Raw genomic sequence first — 21,077 nt, forward strand, 5'->3', positions numbered from 1 at the left:
ACAGCGGACAAACAACAGAACATGAGTTCCCAGTGTGACGCTGTGACAAAAAGAGCTAATGTGATCCTTGGACGTATAAACACGGAAAGAGGGAATAGGAGCCGAGCGGTGAGGCCAATTCTGGAATACTGTGACCTGTTCTGGCGTCCACATTTTAAAAATGATATTGAAAAATTGGAGCGGATGCAGAAAAGAGGCACAAAAATGGTTTGAGGGTTGAAAAAAATGCCTGACATTGAGAGATTTGAAGAGCTCAATCTACATAGTTTATCAAAAAGAAGAATGAGAGCTTGCTTGATTACTGTGTGTAAGTAGCTTAGTAGGGAGAAAATATAAGGACCTAAAGGGCTCATTAATCTAATCTAGCAGAGAAAGGCCTAACAAAGAAAACAAAAACAAAACAAAAAGCAATGGCTGGAAGTTAAAGTCAGACAAATTCAAATAAAAAATAAGGCAACACTTAACAGTAAGGGTGATTAACTATTGGACAAACTACCAAGGGGAATGATGGGTTCTCTACCTCTTGATATCTTCAAAGCAAGACTGGATCTCTTTCTGGAAAATGTGTGTTAATCAGTGTCAAGTTATTGAGCTCAATACAGGGTAAAGTGGGTGAAAATCTCTACTCAGTGTTACATAGGAGGTCAGACTAGGTGATCTAATGGTCCCTTCTGGCCTTAAAATGGATGAATGCTGGTGACACTAGATCTAAGCAATCAGGTGTAGGTTAACCCAAATATATTACTAAGTTCATTACATGGTACTATCCAGGGGCGGCTCTATGTTTTTTGCCGGTGAACAGAACCCTTTTTTTGTTTACTTTTCAAAATTGCCAATGAAGCAAAAAAATTATTTTCCCAGTTTTAATATAAATTCCTTTTTCAGAGTAGAATAAACTTTAATGGATTGATTCTCCTTTTGTTACACACCAATGATTTCCATTAACATTAGTAGGAATAAAACACACGCATAGATGGGTGAAATGAGTCATATGTCCATGTGACTTTAGAAAGGCAAAAATCTGTCTCTTGTTTTTAGTCTTTCAGCTCAGAGAGCTGCTTTATTCTACAAAGTTGCAGTTCTGGAAATTCATCCAACTTTTTCTAGGACAGTAAGTGCTGGAGCCAGACGCACAAGGAAAATCACCCTTTGATTGATTTCTACCAACTGTTTGGGCTGTGAAGAGCAGTGATAAGCTCCTCTGTGTGTTTAGGAATGAGTTATGGTGGTTTTGAGGTTAGAAGACAAAGTGTGCGAGGTGGACATCCTGGCTCCACTGAAGACAATGGGAGTTTTTCTGTTGACTTCAGTGGAGCCAGGCTTTCAGGCCGAGTGTTTTGGCATTAGGGAATGCTCCTGGGTGGGGAATCCGTTTCTTTATTTTTCCCGAAATAATGTTGTAAAATAATGTGTAGTAGGGTATAAAAATTTCTCACCCTTCAACCCAACTCCCCAAATACCATCACTGCTTTTAGCTTTCTCCCTGTGACACTGATGTCAGCGCTCAGGTGGGTGGAGCAAGTGATGACATCACAAGTAACTGATGAGGTTACAATAGGTGGCTCAGCCTGAATCCCCAGTCTTTGGTGCTGCTGGCTTAAAGTATTTGACCTCCTCCCAGGAGAAACACGCAACAAACAGACAAAGGGCCAGGAATATCTGCCCACGCAGGTTAGCCCAGCCTCTGGATAAGGAGTCAATATTAGAGGGGAAAGGGATCGATTCTGATTTTAGTAATCCCCTGGACTAAATCCAGAGACACTACATTGGGATTTCAGATGAGTGCCTCTGGATTTACCCAGGTGAGCAATCTGGTTCTTCCTTTAGAGTTCCAGAAGCATTGGGAGTACTTTAAAAACCCTATCAGCCCTGAAGAAACTTGAAGGACAGAACCAGTGGGTGAAGGGACGTGGGTGTCAATAGGACATGATGGAAATTTCCAAGAAGCCTAAGGGGGTTAGACACTCAAATCCCTTTAAAAATCAACAGAATTGGTTTGCCCAGCTCCCTTGTACTGCTTTGAAAATCCTGGCATGGTTCATACATTTTCTCTCTCAAGCCTAAATACAATAGTCCTGAGTCTGAATCAATTGACAATTAATGGAATATTGACAAAGGGCCAGAAGAGGCTAAAGAGCTATATCTGGGGAGTTAATGAGAAGGAGAGTTTGATTGATTTTGGGTTTGATTCTAAATTCAGCCCAAAACTTAAACTAGGATTTTCAGATCTGCCTAAGGGGATTTGACAACCAGTCTCCATTTAATTTTAATGGGAATTGGCTGTCCTAATTGCTTAGACAGCTTTCAAAATCTCAGACTTCATTTCTCCATCCCTTAGTTCCCCATCTATAAAATGGGAATAATTCCCTCCCTCAGAGGCTAAATTCAGGGATGTGTGAGGCTCAGATACTATGGTAATAGGGGCCTAAATAGGTAGCTATGGTCTGACCTCCCAATGTCATTCACTGGGGGGTGGGAGGGGGTGGAGAAAGCAGACCATGCAGGAATCTTTGGGTGGAATCCCAAGGTTTGTGTGATGCTGGAGCTCTGACTATGGATGTGGTTTCCAAAGCTGTCCAGAGGATTTAGGTACCAAATTTACACATTTTAATAGAATAAGACTGACATACACCCTCTCCCGAAATCCCAACTCTGTAGAAATAACCTCCACCCATTTCTCTTCTCTCCTCAGACACCCCACTCCTTAATTCCGGTTGTATTTGTGCAAATATCATTATGACCCCCAACAACATAGTCTCAGGGTGAAGGGTTGTAGTGGTGATGTCTTGGTGGGGAGGCCCATCCTAACAGTCTTCCTTTTCCCCTAGCCCGAAGATGTCGGAGTTGGAGAAAGCCTTCCGTAAATTTGCCATGTATGGTGACACGGCTGCCACTGGCAACGATATGACGGGCAAGAACTTCTCCAAGATGTTGAAGGATTGTGGCGTGATGGACGGGAAGGCCGTGACCAGCACCGATGTCGATATTGTGTTCAACAAAGTCAAGTGCGTGGGCAATGGAGAAGAGATGGGAGCAACAGATAAGGGACGGGAGGGGAAAACAAAGAGGGGAGAAGAGCTGGTTCCCCAGTGTGATGAGTGCAGTGGGGATGTTCTGGACTTTTTGCTGCCACCACTGGGTCAGGGAGCTGCAGTAACTTCCCATGTCTGTTCCCCTCTCACTGCAGGACCAAAGGCGCTCGCACCATCAACTTTGCTGAGTTCCAGCAGGCCATGAAGGAGCTGTGTGGCAAGCGGTTCAAGGGCAAGTCTCCTGAGGAGGCCCTGCAGGCTGTGTATGCATTGATGGAGGGCAAGGAACCAGCCAACGTGGGTGTAACGGTGAGTATCAGCTCTCTCTAAGGTGTCCCAAACCCGGCACCCCTCACTTCCCTACCCCAGCACCAGATCTCCCTGCCATCTGTACAGACCCCACTTGGAGCAGGAATGAACCCGCTATGAGGACTCTTCTTCCCTTCCACCTGCCCAAGATCCCACTTCACTCAGGGAAAGAATGAGCATAATGTGAGGCATCCCACCATAGAGAGATAACACCTCACTCAGGGCAGGAACTAACCTAATATGAGCTTCATGGAGATACTATATCCCCCTGGAGGCAGGAATGAGCCCAATACAACCCACACACAGGCCCCACCCTTTGGGGTAGGCCTGAAACTATTGTGAGATCCAACCTCAATTCTGCTGACTTTTGCTGGGCCCCATCTCTTACAGAAAACCACCACAGCTGGTGGGGTTGATAGACTGACAGACACCAGCAAATACACAGGCTCCCACAAGGAACGGTTTGATGAGAGCGGCAAGGGGAAAGGGATAGCTGGCCGTGAAGACGTGACCGATGGCAGTGGCTATGTTGGGGCCTACAAGGGAGCTGGCACCTATGACAAGACACACTAGAGCTGGCACTGTACCTTAGGGAGGCCTACACCCTGTCCTCTCCTGTAACCTAGGAGGGAGGCCATTAAACATCTCATGCTCATTGCACCTTGGCTTCTTTGTGCGTGTGTGTGTTATTTCTGGGGGAATACTGCACCACTCCGTGCACACACAATTTATGTCCCCCACAGATGTCTTTGCTTCCCTGCAGAAAAAATGACTTCTGACAGGGAATAAATAAATAAATAAATACATAAATTAATGGAGATATCCTATCTCCTAGAACTGGAAGGGACCCTGAAAGGTCATCGAGTCCAGCCCCCTGCCTTCACTAGCAGGACCAAGTACTGATTTTGCCCCAGATCCCTAAGTGGCCCCCGCAAGGATTGAACTCACAACCCTGGGTTTAGCAGGCCAATGCTCAAACCACTGAGCTATCCCTCCCCCCATAATAATATATGGAGATATACCTATCTCATAGAACTGGAAGGGACCCTGAAAGGTCATCGAGTCCAGCCCCCTGCCTTCACTAGCAGGACCAAGTACTGATTTTGCCCCAAATCCCTAAGTGGCCCCCTCAAGGATTGAACTCACAACCCTGGGTTTAGCAGGCCAGTGCTCAAACCACTGAGCTATTCCTCCCGCCCCCCAAAGGGAAGCAAAGGGAAGTCTCAAGAATAGTCATGTGCCCCTCCCCAGCACCACAGGTGTGTCAGTTCGGGCACCCAGAACAATGGGCAGAGAGATAAATTACTGTGGTGGTGGGGGAAGCTGGGGATGACCTAGCTGGAGGCTCCTACCCTGTGCTGAGCTCAGCTGCAAGTTCCGTCTGGATTGGGGAAGGATGGGACTTACTCTTCCCTTGCACAGGGCAGCTGGGCTGGGGTTGGGTCAGACCTACCCCCAGAAACCTCCCCTGGCTGCAGAAAGCTCTGCCCCCTCCCCTCCACTGTCTGCCCCCATCGTTCCTCAGCCATGGGGGAGAGGTCACTGTACAGGGAGCTGCTCCCCCATCCGCCTAACCCCCATGCATCCAGCCCATACCCAGATCCTCCCCACTGAGCCCCTCTACACCTAAACCCCCACCCCGCTGAGCCTCATCTCCTGCATCCGGAGCCCACCCAGACCAGCCCCCGCTGAGCCCCCTGCACTTAACCCCCAACCCCAATGAGCCTCCCCTGCACCTGGCTCCCCCACTAAGCCACCCACACCCAGCCCCACCCCAGCTGAGCCCTATCTCCCCCAAATCCAGACCCCCCCCCCCCCGCTGAGCCCCAACCACCTTCACCTGGACCTCGCTACAGAGTCCCATCCCCCTGCACCCGGAACTGCCCAACAAGCCCATGTGCATCTGGACCCCCCCACACCCAGACCCCCTCCAGGCCACCCACAGCCAGATTTCCCCATACAGAACCCTCTCATCTGGCTTCCCTCACACTAAGCCCTTCTGCACTTGGATCCGGGCTGAGCCTGCCTGCCTGCCTACACCTGGATCGAGGGCCAGGGGTGGGTGTGCATCTGAAACTCTGTTCCTTTTACTTGCTATCTTGGTGCACCTGGCGTGAAGGGGCAGGGCCCTGGGGTGTTTCTGGGACAGGCCTGGCCCTTGCGCTTTATCAGCGTTGGGTGCAGCCTCCCCGCCAACTCTGTATTCGGGGCAACTACAGGGTGATCTCTCACCCCACTGCAGTGCTGAAGCCTCCACATTTATTTATGGACAAATAAAATGTGCAGAATTTTTTTTTTTTTTTTTTTTTTGGGCACAGAATTCCCTCAGGCGTAGTGTGTGTGTTTGACTCCCAAATAGGGATGCCTCGTTTCCGGTCAAAAAGGGACCCTGGCAGCTCCAGTCAGCACTGCTGACCAGGCTGTTAAAAGTCTGATTGCTGGTTGGGGCATGAGGCGGGGGCCTGCAGCAGCTCTTGCTGTGGAGCTCAGGAGTGGTGTGAGCCCCGGCGGGCAAGGGGTGGATCCCAGCAGAGGGGCTGGGAAAGACAGTAGCTGCCGCGGTGGCCCCCTCGCTGCCGCGATGAATGCTCCCCGGCCAGCAGGAGCAGAAAGAGGAGCCAGCCCGGCTCCCCACAGATTACATGAAGCTGGTGCGAGGGCAGGGGGCCAGGGCGAGCTGCCAGTGGCTGTCCTGTAGCCTGCTCCTGGGGGCTGCTGCTCCAGCCTTGTCTCGGGACCATGCAACCAGCAGCTAAGGGGCTGTGGACTTGTCAGTCTCCTCCCCAATGCACGGAAGCATGGGGCTAAAGTTGGGCTGCTCTCCCTGCGAATGGATCCGAGCAGAGTCAGGCAGCAGCTGGGTGTGGAGACCCCAACCAGTGGCCAGACTGGGGGGACAAAGGAGAGGGGCTGGGGATCACTGCAAATGGTGGGGGGATGAGGAGGGGACCTGCAGCAGAGTTCTCCCTAGAGCTGCTGTGATTTGGGCTACACTGGGAGGAAGGGGGGGGGGCGGCGCAGCAAGCCAGGGGCAGCAGTGGAGTATGTATGTGTGGCACTTGTGGGGAAGTTGCTCCCCCTCTCCCCCCCCCCGCCCACATTCCAGAGAACAGGATTAACTTTTGTTCTTGGTGCACTGGCCAAGCCATGTGTCCAGGATTCATGGCAGATAGAGCAGCCTCTGAGCTCTGGGAAATGCCAGGGCAGTGCTGGTGTGGCTGCTATTTAAGGCCCCCCCCCAAGCCGCCCCAGCCAGAGCCGCCCAGAGCCTGCACCCCCAACCCCTCTCCCATGCCCCTGCCCCAGCCTGAAACCCCCTCCCACCCTCAGCCCCAGCCCGGAGCCCACGCCTGCACCCCAAACCCCTCATCCCTAGCCCCACCCCAGAACCTGCACCCCCAGCTGGATCCCTCATCTCCTCCCACACCCCCAACCCCCTGCCACAGCCTGGAGCCGCCTCCCACACTCCAAACCCCTTAGCCCCAGCTCAGACCCCCCCTCCTGAGCCCCAAACCCCTCTTCCCCAGAGCCCGCACGCTCAGTCAGAGCCCTCACCTCCCCCTGCCCCAGCCTGGTGAAAGTGAGTAGGGGGTGTGTGTGCGAGCAAGCAATGGAGGGAGGGGGAATGGTGTGATCGGGGGCAGGGCCTTGGAGAATGGGCGGGACCTTGGGGCAAGGGTGTTCGGTTTTCTGCAGTTAGAAAGTTGGCAACCCTACTCCCAAATCTAGGATTGCACGGCCCAGAACAGCTGGTAAATACCTGGATGTGGGACTGGAAGTGTCCAATCCAAATATGAACAGGCCCAGGCCAGCTCAATGCAGGATCCTGACACTATGGCAGGATCCAGACAGTTTTGGCTGCTGTCTGGTGGAATTCTCAGCTCTATTTTCAGGCTCATGTTTATCAAAGCTCCCACTAGGTATGGAGAGAAAAGGAACAGGAATGCAGCCAGTTCTAGCGTGCTGCAGAGAATGGCAGAAAACCAATGGGAGGAGCTGCTGAGCTGGGTTGTCAATACAGCTGGGTTCTGTTCTAAGAGGAAAAAGAGGGGAGGGGTTGCTATGGCTGAGTTTTTCAGATGATTAGCAATATAGGCCTTATGAAACATGGAGGGGTAGTCCTGATTCCACCCTTTGGTGTGATTTAGTAGTTAGAACAGGCAGGAAGCCAGGAGGCAGGACTCCTGGGTTCTAGTCTCAGCTGTTTATGGGGAACGGGCTCTTACATGATAACTAAGAGGGTAAGTCAGGACTCCTTCAGCTGTTATGCCACACACTTCCTGTATGACCTCAAGCAAATCACTTCAGCTTTGTGCCTCAGTTTCCCCATGTGTAAAATTGGGCTAATCTTATTTTCTCCCACCCAATAGACCAAATCCAAGCTCAGTTATGCCACTGTAAATGTGGAGTAACTCAACTCAATTTAATGGAGTTACTCCAAGTTTACACATCAGTAATTGAGCAGAAAAACTGGCCCTTAGTCTATCATGTCTATTTAGATTATGAATGCATTCCTCCCCTACACATACTTATGCACTCCGTAGAACAAAGGTTCTCAAACTTCATTGCATCACAACCCCCTTCTGACAACAAAAATTACTACATGATTCCAGGTGGGGGAGAGCCAGAGACCAAGGGCTTCAGTTCCACGCAGGGGCTATAACCTGAGCCCAACCAGCCCTGGTGACTCCCGCTTTGGGTCCTGACCCACAGTTTGAGAACCAGTGCCCTAGAACAAGAAGGGAGCGTATGGGCGGCCGGTGAATGTGCTGTTGGGGGAGGCTAGCCCCTGGCCCCTCCGCCTCTGCACAAGGCCCTGCCCCCCCCTTCCCTGCTGGAGCCCAGAACCCACGGCCAGGGCTGCTGGCCCCCGGCGCATGCCCCTAGCACTCGGCGGGCGGTGCAGCCGGAACACCCTCCAGTCCCAGGCAGGTGGTGTGGTGGGAGCACCCCCACCTCCAGAGTGCTGGATGGGGAGCATGCTCCCAGCCCCCTGGGCCTTATGTGCATGGGCCCCAGCCCCTCAGCCACAGAAGAGCGGGAAGGGAACTGAAGCAGGCAGGAGGGAGCATGGGGGCGGGGCAGAGTGTGGGTGGAGCCATGCCAGGCTGTTTGGGGAGGCACAGCCTTCCCCTGCCTATGCTACCCACTGCCTATGAGGGAGAGCCAAATCACAGAACCCGCTAGTAGTAATCTAGGAAGGCAGGGATGACCAGGGTATGAAGTGATGCAGCCGTGGAATCACAGCACCCCCTAGTGTCTGTCGAGGGAGAAGCAACATGAGTGGGTAGGGAGGGGAGTAACGCATGCAGCACAGCACTCCCTGGTATGAGGTTTGACAGATTGAGCACTGCCAAGGTAATGAGGGTGGCACCTGCAGCTTCACAATGCCCCCTTGTGGTGACAGGGCACAGCCAGGGTATGGTGGCATGCCCAGCTATATAGTGCCCCTTCGCAACCATGCTGGTGAGACAAGGCATGACCAGGGTACAAAGGAGGCTTATTGCCATTTTTTCCTGTCCCTCAGTGCAGGCAGCTCTGGAGGCTTCAAATACTTCAGCTAGGGCATGGGCTATAGCATGTACCAACCTCCCTTGAATAGCCTCCTTCATTACTCACATTCACCCTCTGGCATGACAGTTGACTATATCCCTATATGACTTCCTCTCCTAAACTGGGGGAAGGTGCCCTGGATATGAGGGGAGGGGGTAAAACCTTCAATTAGGGAGGCAGTGGGGCCCTGAAGGGGTTGTGGGGAGGATTTCCCATGGGGTTGTCACTGCTCTCTGCCCTCTATTCCACTGTATTTCCATACCTTAACACATTTGGATATCTTTTAATGTCAAAGCTTAACTCAGAATTTCACAGGTTTATGATGTTTGGTTTGGGAATAATTGCCACATCTCTGTAATAGATTTCAGCCTCCATGACTGATACCTATTATTATTATTAATTTGTATTACGGTAGCATCCCTAGTCACAGGACCGCATTGGGCTAGACCCTTCACAAACAGAGCAAAAACCAGCCCCTACCCAAAGAGCTTATAATTTATATACTCTCACTTTTAACTCCATCTTTACACAGTATTTGTCTGCAACTAGAATATGAATTTTAAATATTGTATGTTTAAATATATTAAATACTTATCAGTTACATTTTCAGCCACTGTAGAAGCATTAACTATTTAATATAATCCTAACCTATGTAGTTAGGGTTAATTAACTTATGTTTGTAAAGTGCTTTGAGATACCTGAGTGCAAAGAGGAGAAGACCCATGTATTTTTCTTGGAGAAGCAAGAAACACGAACAATATTTCAAAATAGTAGGGGAAATAAACTAAGAACATATGGAGGAAAATACAAGCCTCATCCTTGCATTTTATGGCAGAACTCTGAATAGTCAACACACAGCATCTGTCCTCACTGCTTCTTGTTTTAGTACGTTATGTCCTGTACAATACTGCAAGCAAAGTACATGTACATTAAGCGAGAAGAGGACATTATCCAAAACAGCTATTGCACTAGATGAAACAATCATAGAACATTCTCTTGTCACTCTCTTTTCCAGGGCAAACCCGTGTTTTGTTTATACAGTCAGCAGGCAACTGCAACAGTATATTTCATAGCTACTTATTCCTCCTTGTCGGCTCTCTTATTTGCTTCCCGAAATAGCTTTGCTTGCCTGATATTGTACTTAGTGTTCAGGAATCAATGTGACTCAGAGGCTGCGGGACTAATAAGGGTAATAGTATACTCCCACCATTGCCCCATTCTGTGTGGTAATGGTAGGAGCCATCCCCATAGGGCATGCCCTCAGTGCTCGTTGGGAGGGCTGAGGCCTCCTTCCTTTCCAGCCCAGTGCTTCCTTTCTTTCAATGGGCTGACAGCCATCCAGGAGGAGAGAGGCCTCGATCCCCCCTTCACACACAAGCACAAAACGATGTGTGAGTACGCCCTCCTGCCACTCCAGCAGAGTGTTCTGTGTATGGGAGCCTTGACAAATGACCTCTCAGTTTGTGCTCTCCTCTCCCATTATGGTGGAGCAGACCAAGCCGAAGACTATGAGGTGCCTTGTCTGTGAGGAGATCCTTTCAGGAACTACAGAGGGAAGTTCGGGCATAATTGCTCCCTGCCCGTGAACTGTCACTCTTCCAAAGTGATAGAGACTCTTCTAGCATCACACAGACCTTCTACCAGCTGGACTGGTAAAACCATTTGGACAAAATTCTATTAATGTCAAGGGAAAAGAGCAACACTAGAACCCCAGGTGTTCCAGCTCGTCTGGATTTCTTAAAAGATGGCCGTGCAAAAACTCTTTGCTCTTGCAGAACCCTCACCCCCCAAACCAGCATTCTGAGGATAATCTTCATATTCTAGTATTGTTGGTAACTAAGATTTAACTCCACACGTCACAGAAAACGTCTCTTTTTGTCTCAGCTTACGGTGGCAATGGCCCTCAGGGCCCTGAAATAAACTTGTGAATAAAAAAAGCTGATCATAAGAAACAGTATCTTCTTTTGTCTCAAAGCAGAAGAAAGCTACAAATTTTGACTCCTATAGAAAACATTTAACTTTCCCCCCAGTTCTGCTGAACAGAGCAAGTACATAACAGATGGAGTTCAGATCAGCTATTAGATTTCCAGAAATATAAATCAGAGGCTTGATTTCAGGATTACTTTACAGCCTGCATGCATTGTATACTGTAACAAAGTATCTGCTGAACAAATTGAACAGCTAGGAATTTAATATACAGGTATAAAATTGTCAGATTTTTGAAAGGAACAGTTTGGATGTAACTAAAAAGAATTGCACAATAATTTCCTGGTATAAAGTTATGTAAACTAATACAAGAGGGGTTTTTTTGTAAAAAAAAAAAGCTGGCACAGAAGCAGCTGTGGGAGCTTTGGGAACAAATTGCGAGCTTTGTACTTGGGTTTGTGTGTACTGCAAGTTCTGTTTTGCATTAAAATGGACACAATCAGACAATTGAGGGTGACTTTCTGAGGCATGACTTACTCAATACTTCATCCTTTAACCTAAATTGTGCAGCGCTGTATCACTAAGAAGAATCAGTACTTGTTCTACTCGCTCAATATATGCAAAAACTATGAATGCGTCAAGAATGCCAGACTTACAATCCATAGTGTCTAAGCCCTTTCACTTTCTGTGAGTGGATGGACAGAGTCACGGTCTATTGAAGAATTTAAAAATAGTACCTGAACCACACAGGGTTCTGCAATAGCACAGCAAGGGTAGAGCCTACAATTGAATGTATAAAGAAAAAAGGGCTGTACTAGCATTCTAAAAAGACAGGAGCAGCCATGCAATATGCAATATCTTGTTTGGCCTGGGTTTTTACAATTACATTGCCAATGTCGTACAGTAGCTGTGTATTGCAGTGTGCAGAACCCCTACCTGATTTCCAGCAAACAAGGCGTGTGCCTACCTACTCAGACATCAAGGAGTGGAGTAATAAAGTAGAACTGGGATCTGAAAACCCAATTAAGTACTCGGGTAAGACAGGAAGCACTATAAAAAGTTAGCAGATTTTACATCAGTGCTATTATCCTGACCTGTAAACTCTGAAAATCAATGGTAATGTATATGACTCCTTAACCATTTAATAACTCTCTTTTCTTTTTATATTATTAAACCTTTAGTTTTTAGGTGCTAAAGGATTGGATACAAGCGTAGTTTTGGGGTAAGATCTGAGTTATATCTTGACCTGGGGAAGTGGCTGATCCTCTGGGATTGGAAGAACTTTATAGATGAGGAATCTGTTTTTCAGTAACCTTTCATCATAAAGTCCAGGTGCCTTGGTGGTCTGGATTGCCTAAGGGGACTGTGTTTTGGCTTCATGTTAACCAGTGTTGTGCTATAGAAGCTCATGTTGTTACTGGTTTGGTAAAGCTAATTATAGAATAAGCCACCAGCTTTGGGGGTGTGACTGGCCTGTTTTATCAGTCCATCCTGAGTTTGGCATTCTCAGCTGTGACCCACACCAGGCACGCTCCACATGCCCTGTTTTACAATTGTTATAATCTGAAAGAGGATAAGGGAAAGCTTAAATGATGCTCTATTTCTGTAATACATTGCTCTCGCTCATAAGCCCATTCCTACCCCTCACTTTCTTGCTTCTCCAAGAAATAAAAAATCAAGACACAATAGCCATTGTTTTGTAGGCTGCATAGTGTTTCTCGCTTGTCTCTGCAGAGCCTGCAGGAGGAGCACAACAAATGGGTTTGCTAGAACTGCCCTGCGTCCTGGTGGCATTGATAAAACTGGCACATAAACAAAAGAAGAAGAACCAGAGACATGTTCACTTGAATTTCATTTTAAGAAAAGTGGTTACTAAATGCAAGAGGGCAAAATAGAAGAGCAAGGTTTTGGCTGGGGTTTTTTTTTTGGGGGGGGGGAGCAACTTTTCAAATACACGGTGGGCACAATTGAAAAGTTTCCTTTTACCAGGTTTTCCACTCAGCGTGAGCGTAATGGTTTTAGTGATATTGCTGTTGTAGAGAAGGAATATTGCACAAACTAGCAATATTTTATTCCAAATGTGGAAAAGAAAACCATTTATGTTCACTCACAGTAGAGCAGTCATGTCTTCAAAATAGACATGTAAATATGCATTCAAAGAAGCAACTGCACTCCTAATATTGTAGTTTTTGTCTGTGTGCCAAATTACTTGCTGTGCTTTTGAACCTTTGTTTTGAAAAGGGGAAGGCAGCCATTGCAACACCTCTTCCATGCCCCTTCCCCACCATCTGGCGCTGGGCAGAAGCACTGGGAGGCTAGTGCTGCATCCTCTCCCTCAGGGCATTCCTCTGGCCCTGAGGGACGTTCAAGGAGAGTGAATGTGGCTGGCCTTCGTGCAGAGGTGCCAGGCAGAGGGAGTCTTGCACCCATTCTCACTCTTGCAGGGACAAGCTGCCATTGAAGCCGGTTACTCGTATGGCAATGTAAAGCATCTAATATGATGGGCAGCCTTTGGTATCTGTATATTTATACCTGCTGGCTGTAAAGGAGTTCACTGAAATGAGAGCTAGGAGTGTGATGGTCCATCAAGGTGTGGCACTCTGTGGAAAAGCTGAGGTGACTGAAGGAAATGGTGAACCTCTCAGCCATTCAAAAAGGCAAGGACTAGGTAGGGCTAAGGCTCAGGGGAAATGTGGGTGATTGCTATAACTATTACCCTAACCTGAGATAGCTATACTAAATTGATAGAATGTTATTTAATACCGTTGCTTTCATTTATGTTTCTAGAGGCAAGCTAAACTACCCCAGACTAACAGGCCACAGTTTTGTTAAAATTCACGAGCGAAGCAACATTGGATAGTGCTTGGATGGGATGGGAGACTTCCATGGAATGACTGGATGCTCCAGGCAGGGAGGTATTGATTTAACAGGTGGCATGCATCCCTCTGAGTCAGTACTCAAGCTCTGAATGCTAGCTGTACTCCTTGAGATGCTTTCCTTCGCTGTGGTCATTAAAATAGCCCAGGATATTTTTTGCAAGAATTAGAGGTGCATTTTCCTGGACAAAATTTATTGCAGGAAATTACATACAGCTAGCCTAAGATTTCCACTCTCATTCATTTGGTTACAATATTCTTTTCTTCTTGCCCTAACGTGTGCAGTGTGTTACTGTGTGCTCTTCAACAACTGTCATGTTTTATCCCAGAGTTGGCTGCATTTGAATGGTGGGGGAAGTGATGGATTTATTTAATTACTTACTTTTTTATAAATATATAATCAAAGTGAAAATGCAAATTAAATTAAAGGTAGTTACAGAAAATAAAAGGTAAGGTGTTTAGAGAATAAAAGAGTATTAACAGCATTAAATCTATTCAATCACTGCCATCTGCTGGCAAGATGTGTGTCTTACAGCTGGATCAGCACAATTCCAAGTGACTAATGGATTGAGGAATATCATTATTGACCATTTAAAAATAAAAAGAGACAGTTTCAGATGTTTAGTCTGCACCTGTTACCAGTTCTAGCTGTAATTATTTTAGTTGATGAAATTTATGGGTATTATTTTTGGTTCCTAGTTTAAAAAAAATCTTCACTTGGTATATTTAGAGTTTATCTACACACTGGTTCTTTTCAGTTTCTTTAAGTAAGCAATGAAGGGTGATGAGTGAGTGGGACCAGAATACAACTAAGTACAACGATGCAAATGATTAAAACAGATGGTAACTGACATGATATTGAATACTTTATATAAATCATAATCTTAGAGATTATACTTTTCCATCAATGTAATAAATACACTTCTCCGAGAGGTGGTAACTAAGTGCAAGGAAGAATTCCTCCAGCAACCTATCGGCATGAACAGTGGGGGTTAGGTTGACCTAACTATGTCTCTCAGGGTGCAAAATTTTGGCCCTGAGCAATGCAGCTAGGTCAACCTAAATTTTAGGTGTAGACCAGGCCTGAGTAAAGGAATCACAATCTGGCTCAAAATAAACAATCACAGTAATTTGAAAAATACATATTCTCTACCTTGTATCAGTAATGGTTAGAAAACAGTAAATGAAAATAATTATATCATGGTCAAATATATTTTTAAAAGGATTCTTATTACAACCAAACCTTTTACAAAAGAATACCTTTAATTTCAGTTTAATAATATATTCATTTAGGTCACAAAATGTTGTATTCATACACTGCAGGCTTTTATAGCAAAGCTAAAAAACAATAAAATACTACTAATCAGGATCTTTCTTCACTTTTAAAAATGTTTTAAAAAAGAAATTGGAGGAGGTTGGTCCTCCCCAACTTTGTCACATTAGGCCATGCTCTCAGAAGGACCGAGAGCATGTGGAATTATAGCACTTGCTTGGTGATGGGATTTATACTCAAATCTTACTTGTTCTTGATTTACATCCAATTTACATGCACATGTGGATTACCGCACATGGAGAGTCTAAATTGTCTGTGCGAAAGTGAGTGCTCAAAAATCAAACAGAGGCCACTTCTGGACAATGTGGCCATGCAGAAAAACAGATGCTGAGATATCTAACTTTTCAAACCAACCAATTTACATACTGGTCCCACTTGGATAAAGATAAATGGCCTTCATTTTCAAAAGCAACTCGTGGTTTTGAGTGTCTTTAAATATCAGGTACCTTTACAATGTCTTCCATTGGACACCTCAAAACTAAGGCATTGAAAAATCACTAGTCACTTTTGAAAATGTAGGCCATTTATCCTTAATTTAGTAAAAAGAAACAAATTATCTTACATTAGATCTACAGTACCTACAAATATTTCACAATGGAAACCAAACTTCTATAACCCATTTCTATGTTTGAAACATTGGCACTGTTTAACCAATTTCTTTTTCAAAGGACAAAAATACCATCTAAACTAACTTTTAAAATACCCAGTTAATTCCATGGTAAAATACATATGTTCTGAAAAGACACAGAAATAAATATATCAAGCCTTAAACATTATTCTTCAGTACCTTTACATACCCGTATTTCCTGTAATAATAAAATGTGCATCAATTTATGTGCATGCCAATAAATTAATTTTGGGAACTAGTTATCTTATAAGAATAGTCTACATATATTTGGAAGGTGTAAACACCAAGAATTATTTAGGATTGAATACAGGGCTCAAAATTAATATTGGAGTACAGGGCTGTAATTAAGAAACAGAATGAAAATTTAGGCTACATATCAGGATAAACTTGGAATATTTAAAATGAGACTGGAGAAAAGTGTACAATAGGGAACAATGAGGGGAATTCTATGATTTGTTATCTTTATACAGTGCCAGAGATATTTTGGGGCATTGCAAACAAACAGAAAGACAAAGACTTCTTCCTGAAGGGTTTACAGTCTAATGCAAGATGAAAGCTATAATGGTAGCACACACACTAACATTATGGGAAGGGCAAAGGTAATGAAATTGAGGCAGATGCATCCCTTGGGATAAAGGGATTGGGGGTGGGGGATGCTCTGATTCCTGCAGAGTGAGAAGTGAAAAACTGGTTGCATTTCAAATGCCTTTTGAGTTCCCTTTTTATGCAATGTCGTTATTATAAAATATTAAGAGTGCTGGTGCCTACAATTCAAGGAAGATAGTGATAAACTGAAGAGGGTTCAGAGAAGAGCCATGAGAATGATTTAAGGATAGAAAACATGCCTTCTAGCTCAATCTATTTAGTTTAACAAAGAGGTTAAGAGGTGACTCGATTAAGTATCTAGATGGGGAACAAATATTTAATAATGGGCTTGTCAATCCAGCAGAGGAAGGTGTAAAACAATCTAATGGCTGGAAGTTAAAGATAGACAAATTCAGAATGGAAATAAGCTGTCATTTTTTGACAGAGGGAGTAATTACCATTGGAACACTTTACCAATGGTCATGGTGGATCCTCTAATCAGTGACAATTTTTAAATCAAGACTGGATCTCTGTAAAAGGTATGCTCTAGGAATTTTGGGGAAGTTGTATGGCCTGTGTTGGAGCTCTGACTAGATGATCACAATGGTCCCTTCTGGCCTTGGAATCTGTGGAAGTTGGATGGATGGGTGTTGTGGAAGAGGAGGTATTTGAAAGAGGGGGTGGTGACTGTTTGGCATACAACATAGGGAATCTGTTAAAAGACATAATCCATAAAAGACATCGGAGGAAGAGGACAAAGGTAAGACAGAAAAGGAGATGCTTCCATTGGCCAACCAATGCTCTCTCAGCTAATGCAGGCACAGACAATAAGTTTAATACTGAGCAACATTAACTGAGGCATTGTTACCCCCTCTTCTAGAAGGGAGTATGGCCGAAGAACTCCTCCTGCATACATGACTATGCCCCTAGACAAGCTGGGGGAGTCCTGAATAGGAAGAGGTTTGTGAGGGGCGGGGAAGAGAGAGGAGAATTCAGAGGGGAATGGATGCTTCCTTGCCACATGGCAGGGATTCACAAATTCTGTTTCCTCTCTACTTGCATTACTGCAGGGGAGTGTAGGGCTTTTTACTTTGAGGGGATTTCAGTGGTCTAGGTAGAGTACATTAGGATATAAACTAAGAATTAAACTGTCACTGGGAGAAAAAGCTTTATCAAAGCTTAGGAACTTCTGAGCAATTTTTAGGGTAAATACCAGTAGTGAGAAAATTAGTAGCAAGGCTTTTATGCTGGCTCTACATTCAAATATAGGCATGAGAGGAAGAGAGATGAAAGAGAGAAAATAGAATTTGCAATACACACCCCTCCCTCCAAAGACAAGAAGGCTGTATGTAAAATAAAATAAACTTAATTTAGTAGAATTCTAAAGATCTATTGTGCTGTCTTTGCTGCACACAGTGTAGCAATGTCTGCTTTTTAAAAGATATTTAAGGGCCAGAAATTGCACTGAAAGCAAGTAAAGGCATCTATTACAAAGGGCTTTGCTTTGAACTTTGACAACATAAAGAGCTTCAGCAGTACCAAACTGAAGTCATGATGTTTTCTAAAGCTAAAACTTTTGGCTTTCATTTGCAGAAGGGGGCTTGCAGCAGACCAAAGTGTGCATAAGGTCCATAGTATCCACATTGTTAATGTGAAATGTCATAATAGTAGTTACGTAGTCTGAGCTCAACAGCAGAAAATCCTGGTCGCTCATCAATCCTGTAAGAGGAAGAGAGATATGACTGTACAGTAATTGGAAAGCTGTGAAAGGAATGGTCTTTGGACCACTGTTCCATCTCCTTATAGCTCCAGACTTTGCTGAAGGTTCATGTAAATGGCCAAGATTATTTTATTAGAATTACCACCAGAGAGAACACTGAATGGTGATTGTCACACTAAAATACATCCAGATCAACTAACCCATCATATAGACAATGCAATATATTACCCATTACTATATGTAGCCAGAGTCAGTGATACACCTGTGCGTGAAAGGATAACACTGCTCCCCTTTATCTTCTACCTCATTTATTTCAGATGTAAGGTGTGGAAGATAGTCCATACAGTGCACCATCTGACTCGTAATGAGAGCTATGACCACAGCCTTGGAGTTGCTTCTGATCATCTCTGAGAATTGTCCTGGATATGTGGCTAGAATGCGTTTCTTTTACCCACTATTAATTCAGGCAACTGATTAAATTGAGAACAAGTCCTTGTGAAATTTACATTATACATGGATCCATTTACTTCATATGGCTATAGAATTCCTTTTCAAGCACAGGTGCACTGTCCTTAGCATTTTCCCCAGTACATTTATTTCACGGATATAATAATCAGCTTTCTCATAATATATTTATTCAATTATGTCATAATTAAGTGTTTAAGACTTTGCAATTAATCCTGACAGAAGTGATTCTGATGTGATCAACAACTGTTTATGGCATTCATTGAATTAAACAGGGAAGAAAGTCAGGCTTATTATAAGAAAGAATCTATATTTCTGTGAAGCGCATTATGTTTGTTGTTATTTCTAGAAGCACTGTGCTCACGAGGACTGTGTTCCCGCCATGACATACCATCCACCAAATTCTGCTTTCAGTTATTTACTGATGTAAATTAAAAGGAACTTCTCCCAGTTTATGCCAATGTAACTGAAAGCAGAGTTTGGCCCATTGCTTTCATTTGTAGAAGAATGTATCTTTTTGAAATGTACCTGTGATGCATACAATATTATTTTTGTATTGTCTTGTGGGAACACTGACTTTGTAGTAGTTGTTTAGGAACCCGCCTTCTCACCATGGCTGATTTTGAAGCGTTAAAAGCATAAATTTAAATAATTTGAGTTTGAATTTGAAGATACCAAAAGACTGCATGGCCATTGTAGTCCACACACAGTCCAATATTTATTTTATAGGAGGTAGACAAAACATCAAAATTTTGAAATATTTTGCATGTTGTTCCCATTTCACAGAGTTCTAAATGAAGAACTTTTTAAAAAACTTTTTTCCAAAATGAAAATATTTCAAATGTCAAATTTTTGAATATTTATCACACAGTGCAATAAAAGGAATGTCCAGGCTAGGGTGAGCTTTGTGCTTTAAATTTTCCAAATTTCTTCAACTTTGGAAAAACTATAGAGTGGAAAATGAAACTAACTCAGCCATTCTGTAACTTTTCAAAACTTCAATCTTAAAAAAGTTAGTTTTTTTTTTCCTTTTGCCTCTTAATAACTTTTCCAAAGTTGAGGGTGTTTTGAAAAGATAGAGTGGGGAAATAAAATATAGAAAAAAAATCTAGACATCAGTCATTCTATTGCATTCAGGTGGGGGGGGGGGGAGGTGGGAAAATATCTGATAGTTGGAAATTTTCTTGTTTTCAAAAATTGAAATGGAATAAAAAAAAATCTGTTAAAAATATCATCAAAAGTGACATTTGCCTTTGAACAATTTTGATTTTGATGAAACCCTATTTTTTGGCCAAAACATTTTTAGGCCTTATTCTTGTTTAAGCAGTGTGGAAAATACCACATTTGAAATCAGATACATTTTTTGTTTGATAGGTAGACGGTAAGTGCATATAGTTCCACAGCAACTTGTGGTTATTTGAAAGCATGATGGACTGCCTGAAGATTACAGCTTATTGTTTCTAATTAAAACATCAGCTGAAAGTATATGTTTTCAAATGTCTTTTGTTTTCTTTCTACATATTAGCTTATCTGCCTAAGAAATATCAACAGGAGGTAAAATGTCACATTATACTTACTTGTATGTCCAACACAGTTTCATCAAGTCATAGACCTCAGTTGGACAAGCCTCAGGAGATTCCATTCGCTCTCCTCTTTCAATCATCTGGGCAACCTCACTTCCTTTCATTCCCTAAAACAGAATGATAACGCCTCAGTTGCAGATAGAGTACATCATCTGTGCTTAAAATATGAGAGGTGTAGACGCAGCAAACATCTGAGCCACACTATAGCTCATGTGCTTCATCAAGCTTCCACAAATGGGTAGCTGGGGATTGCCCTGGCATGGGAGAATCACTTATTGCAGAAGAATGGATCTATCAGATATGTGTGTGCGCATGCACGGGCACATATACATGGGTGAGGTCATTACTTTTCACTAACTTTAACAAAAACATAATTGAAAAAAAAATACTCACCTTATATGGCTTTTGCCCATAGGAAAAAGCTTCCCACATTAGAACCCCAAAGCTCCAAACATCACTCTTGCTAGAAAATTTGTAGAAGTTCATACATTCTGGAGCATACCACTTGACTGGCCATTTCCCATGACTTTGTGCCTAAAAATGAGTCACAAAAGAAAAAGCAGGCAGTGGAAACAATTATAGTTCTCATCAAAATTCAAATACGCCATGTTAACTGAAGAAATGTAAACCAATGCCATCAAACTGCTTACACACACACACACACACACACACACACACACACACAATAGATGGCATATTTGCTATAAAAGAGACATTTTGTAGTAGCATCTGTGGAGTTGTTATTGTGCTATTCACAGTATTCCACACTATGTTCTAGCATAGGAATACCATGAATACCACAGTAAAGGTAAATTTACCTGCAAATGATTTTTGGTCATGTTTTTAATGGCATCTACTGCATGCTGTTCTTTTATTTAACATTCAATCCTTTTGTCACTCTTTTAAAAATAAAGGTTTTCATATCAAGTCTCATTCGCACAACCTGAGACATACCCAATTAACCTGAGGCTCATACTTGCTTCAAGGCAGAACTTGGTCTCAAGCAGAGATTCCCTTTTGCCTCAAAACAGCATAGGGACTGATAGTATTGCAATATGATACTGAGT

General features: G+C 44.1%; 2 protein-coding genes across 3 annotated transcripts in view; one reads left to right on the plus strand and one right to left on the minus strand.

Annotated features, from left to right (window-relative positions):
• The first annotated feature begins 2,835 nt into the window (after positions 1–2,835).
• On the plus strand, positions 2,836–3,914 carry LOC135880546 (tubulin polymerization-promoting protein family member 2-like). Its single transcript, XM_065406873.1, has 3 exons — positions 2,836–3,005; positions 3,188–3,341; positions 3,732–3,914. The coding sequence occupies exons 1-3, from the start codon at positions 2,836–2,838 to the stop codon at positions 3,912–3,914; spliced, it is 507 nt and encodes a 168-aa protein (XP_065262945.1).
• A 13,974-nt stretch (positions 3,915–17,888) lies between these two features.
• The window catches only part of SYK (spleen associated tyrosine kinase), a 37,419-nt gene continuing 34,230 nt past the window's right edge, over positions 17,889–21,077 (minus strand). For both annotated transcript variants that reach the window (XM_065406535.1, XM_065406537.1), the window contains 3 exons: positions 20,404–20,544; positions 20,005–20,117; positions 17,889–17,961 (listed from right to left, as the gene is read on the minus strand). In XM_065406535.1, coding sequence (XP_065262607.1) covers positions 17,889–17,961; positions 20,005–20,117; positions 20,404–20,544 — 327 coding nt within the window. The remainder of the gene's footprint in view (positions 17,962–20,004; positions 20,118–20,403; positions 20,545–21,077) is intronic.

This window comes from Emys orbicularis, chromosome 6 (assembly GCF_028017835.1).
Source record: "Emys orbicularis isolate rEmyOrb1 chromosome 6, rEmyOrb1.hap1, whole genome shotgun sequence".
NCBI classification, from domain to species: Eukaryota; Metazoa; Chordata; order Testudines; family Emydidae; genus Emys; species Emys orbicularis.

Excerpts from the sequence above, each read along its gene's own strand:
- LOC135880546 (XM_065406873.1), top strand. The coding sequence starts at position 2,836 with ATGTCGGAGTTGGAGAAAGCCTTCCGTAAATTTGCCATGTATGGTGAC. Across the intron at positions 3,006-3,187 it reads ATTGTGTTCAACAAAGTCAA|GACCAAAGGCGCTCGCACCA; the intron begins GTGCGTGGGCAA and ends CTCTCACTGCAG. Across the intron at positions 3,342-3,731 it reads CAGCCAACGTGGGTGTAACG|AAAACCACCACAGCTGGTGG; the intron begins GTGAGTATCAGC and ends CATCTCTTACAG.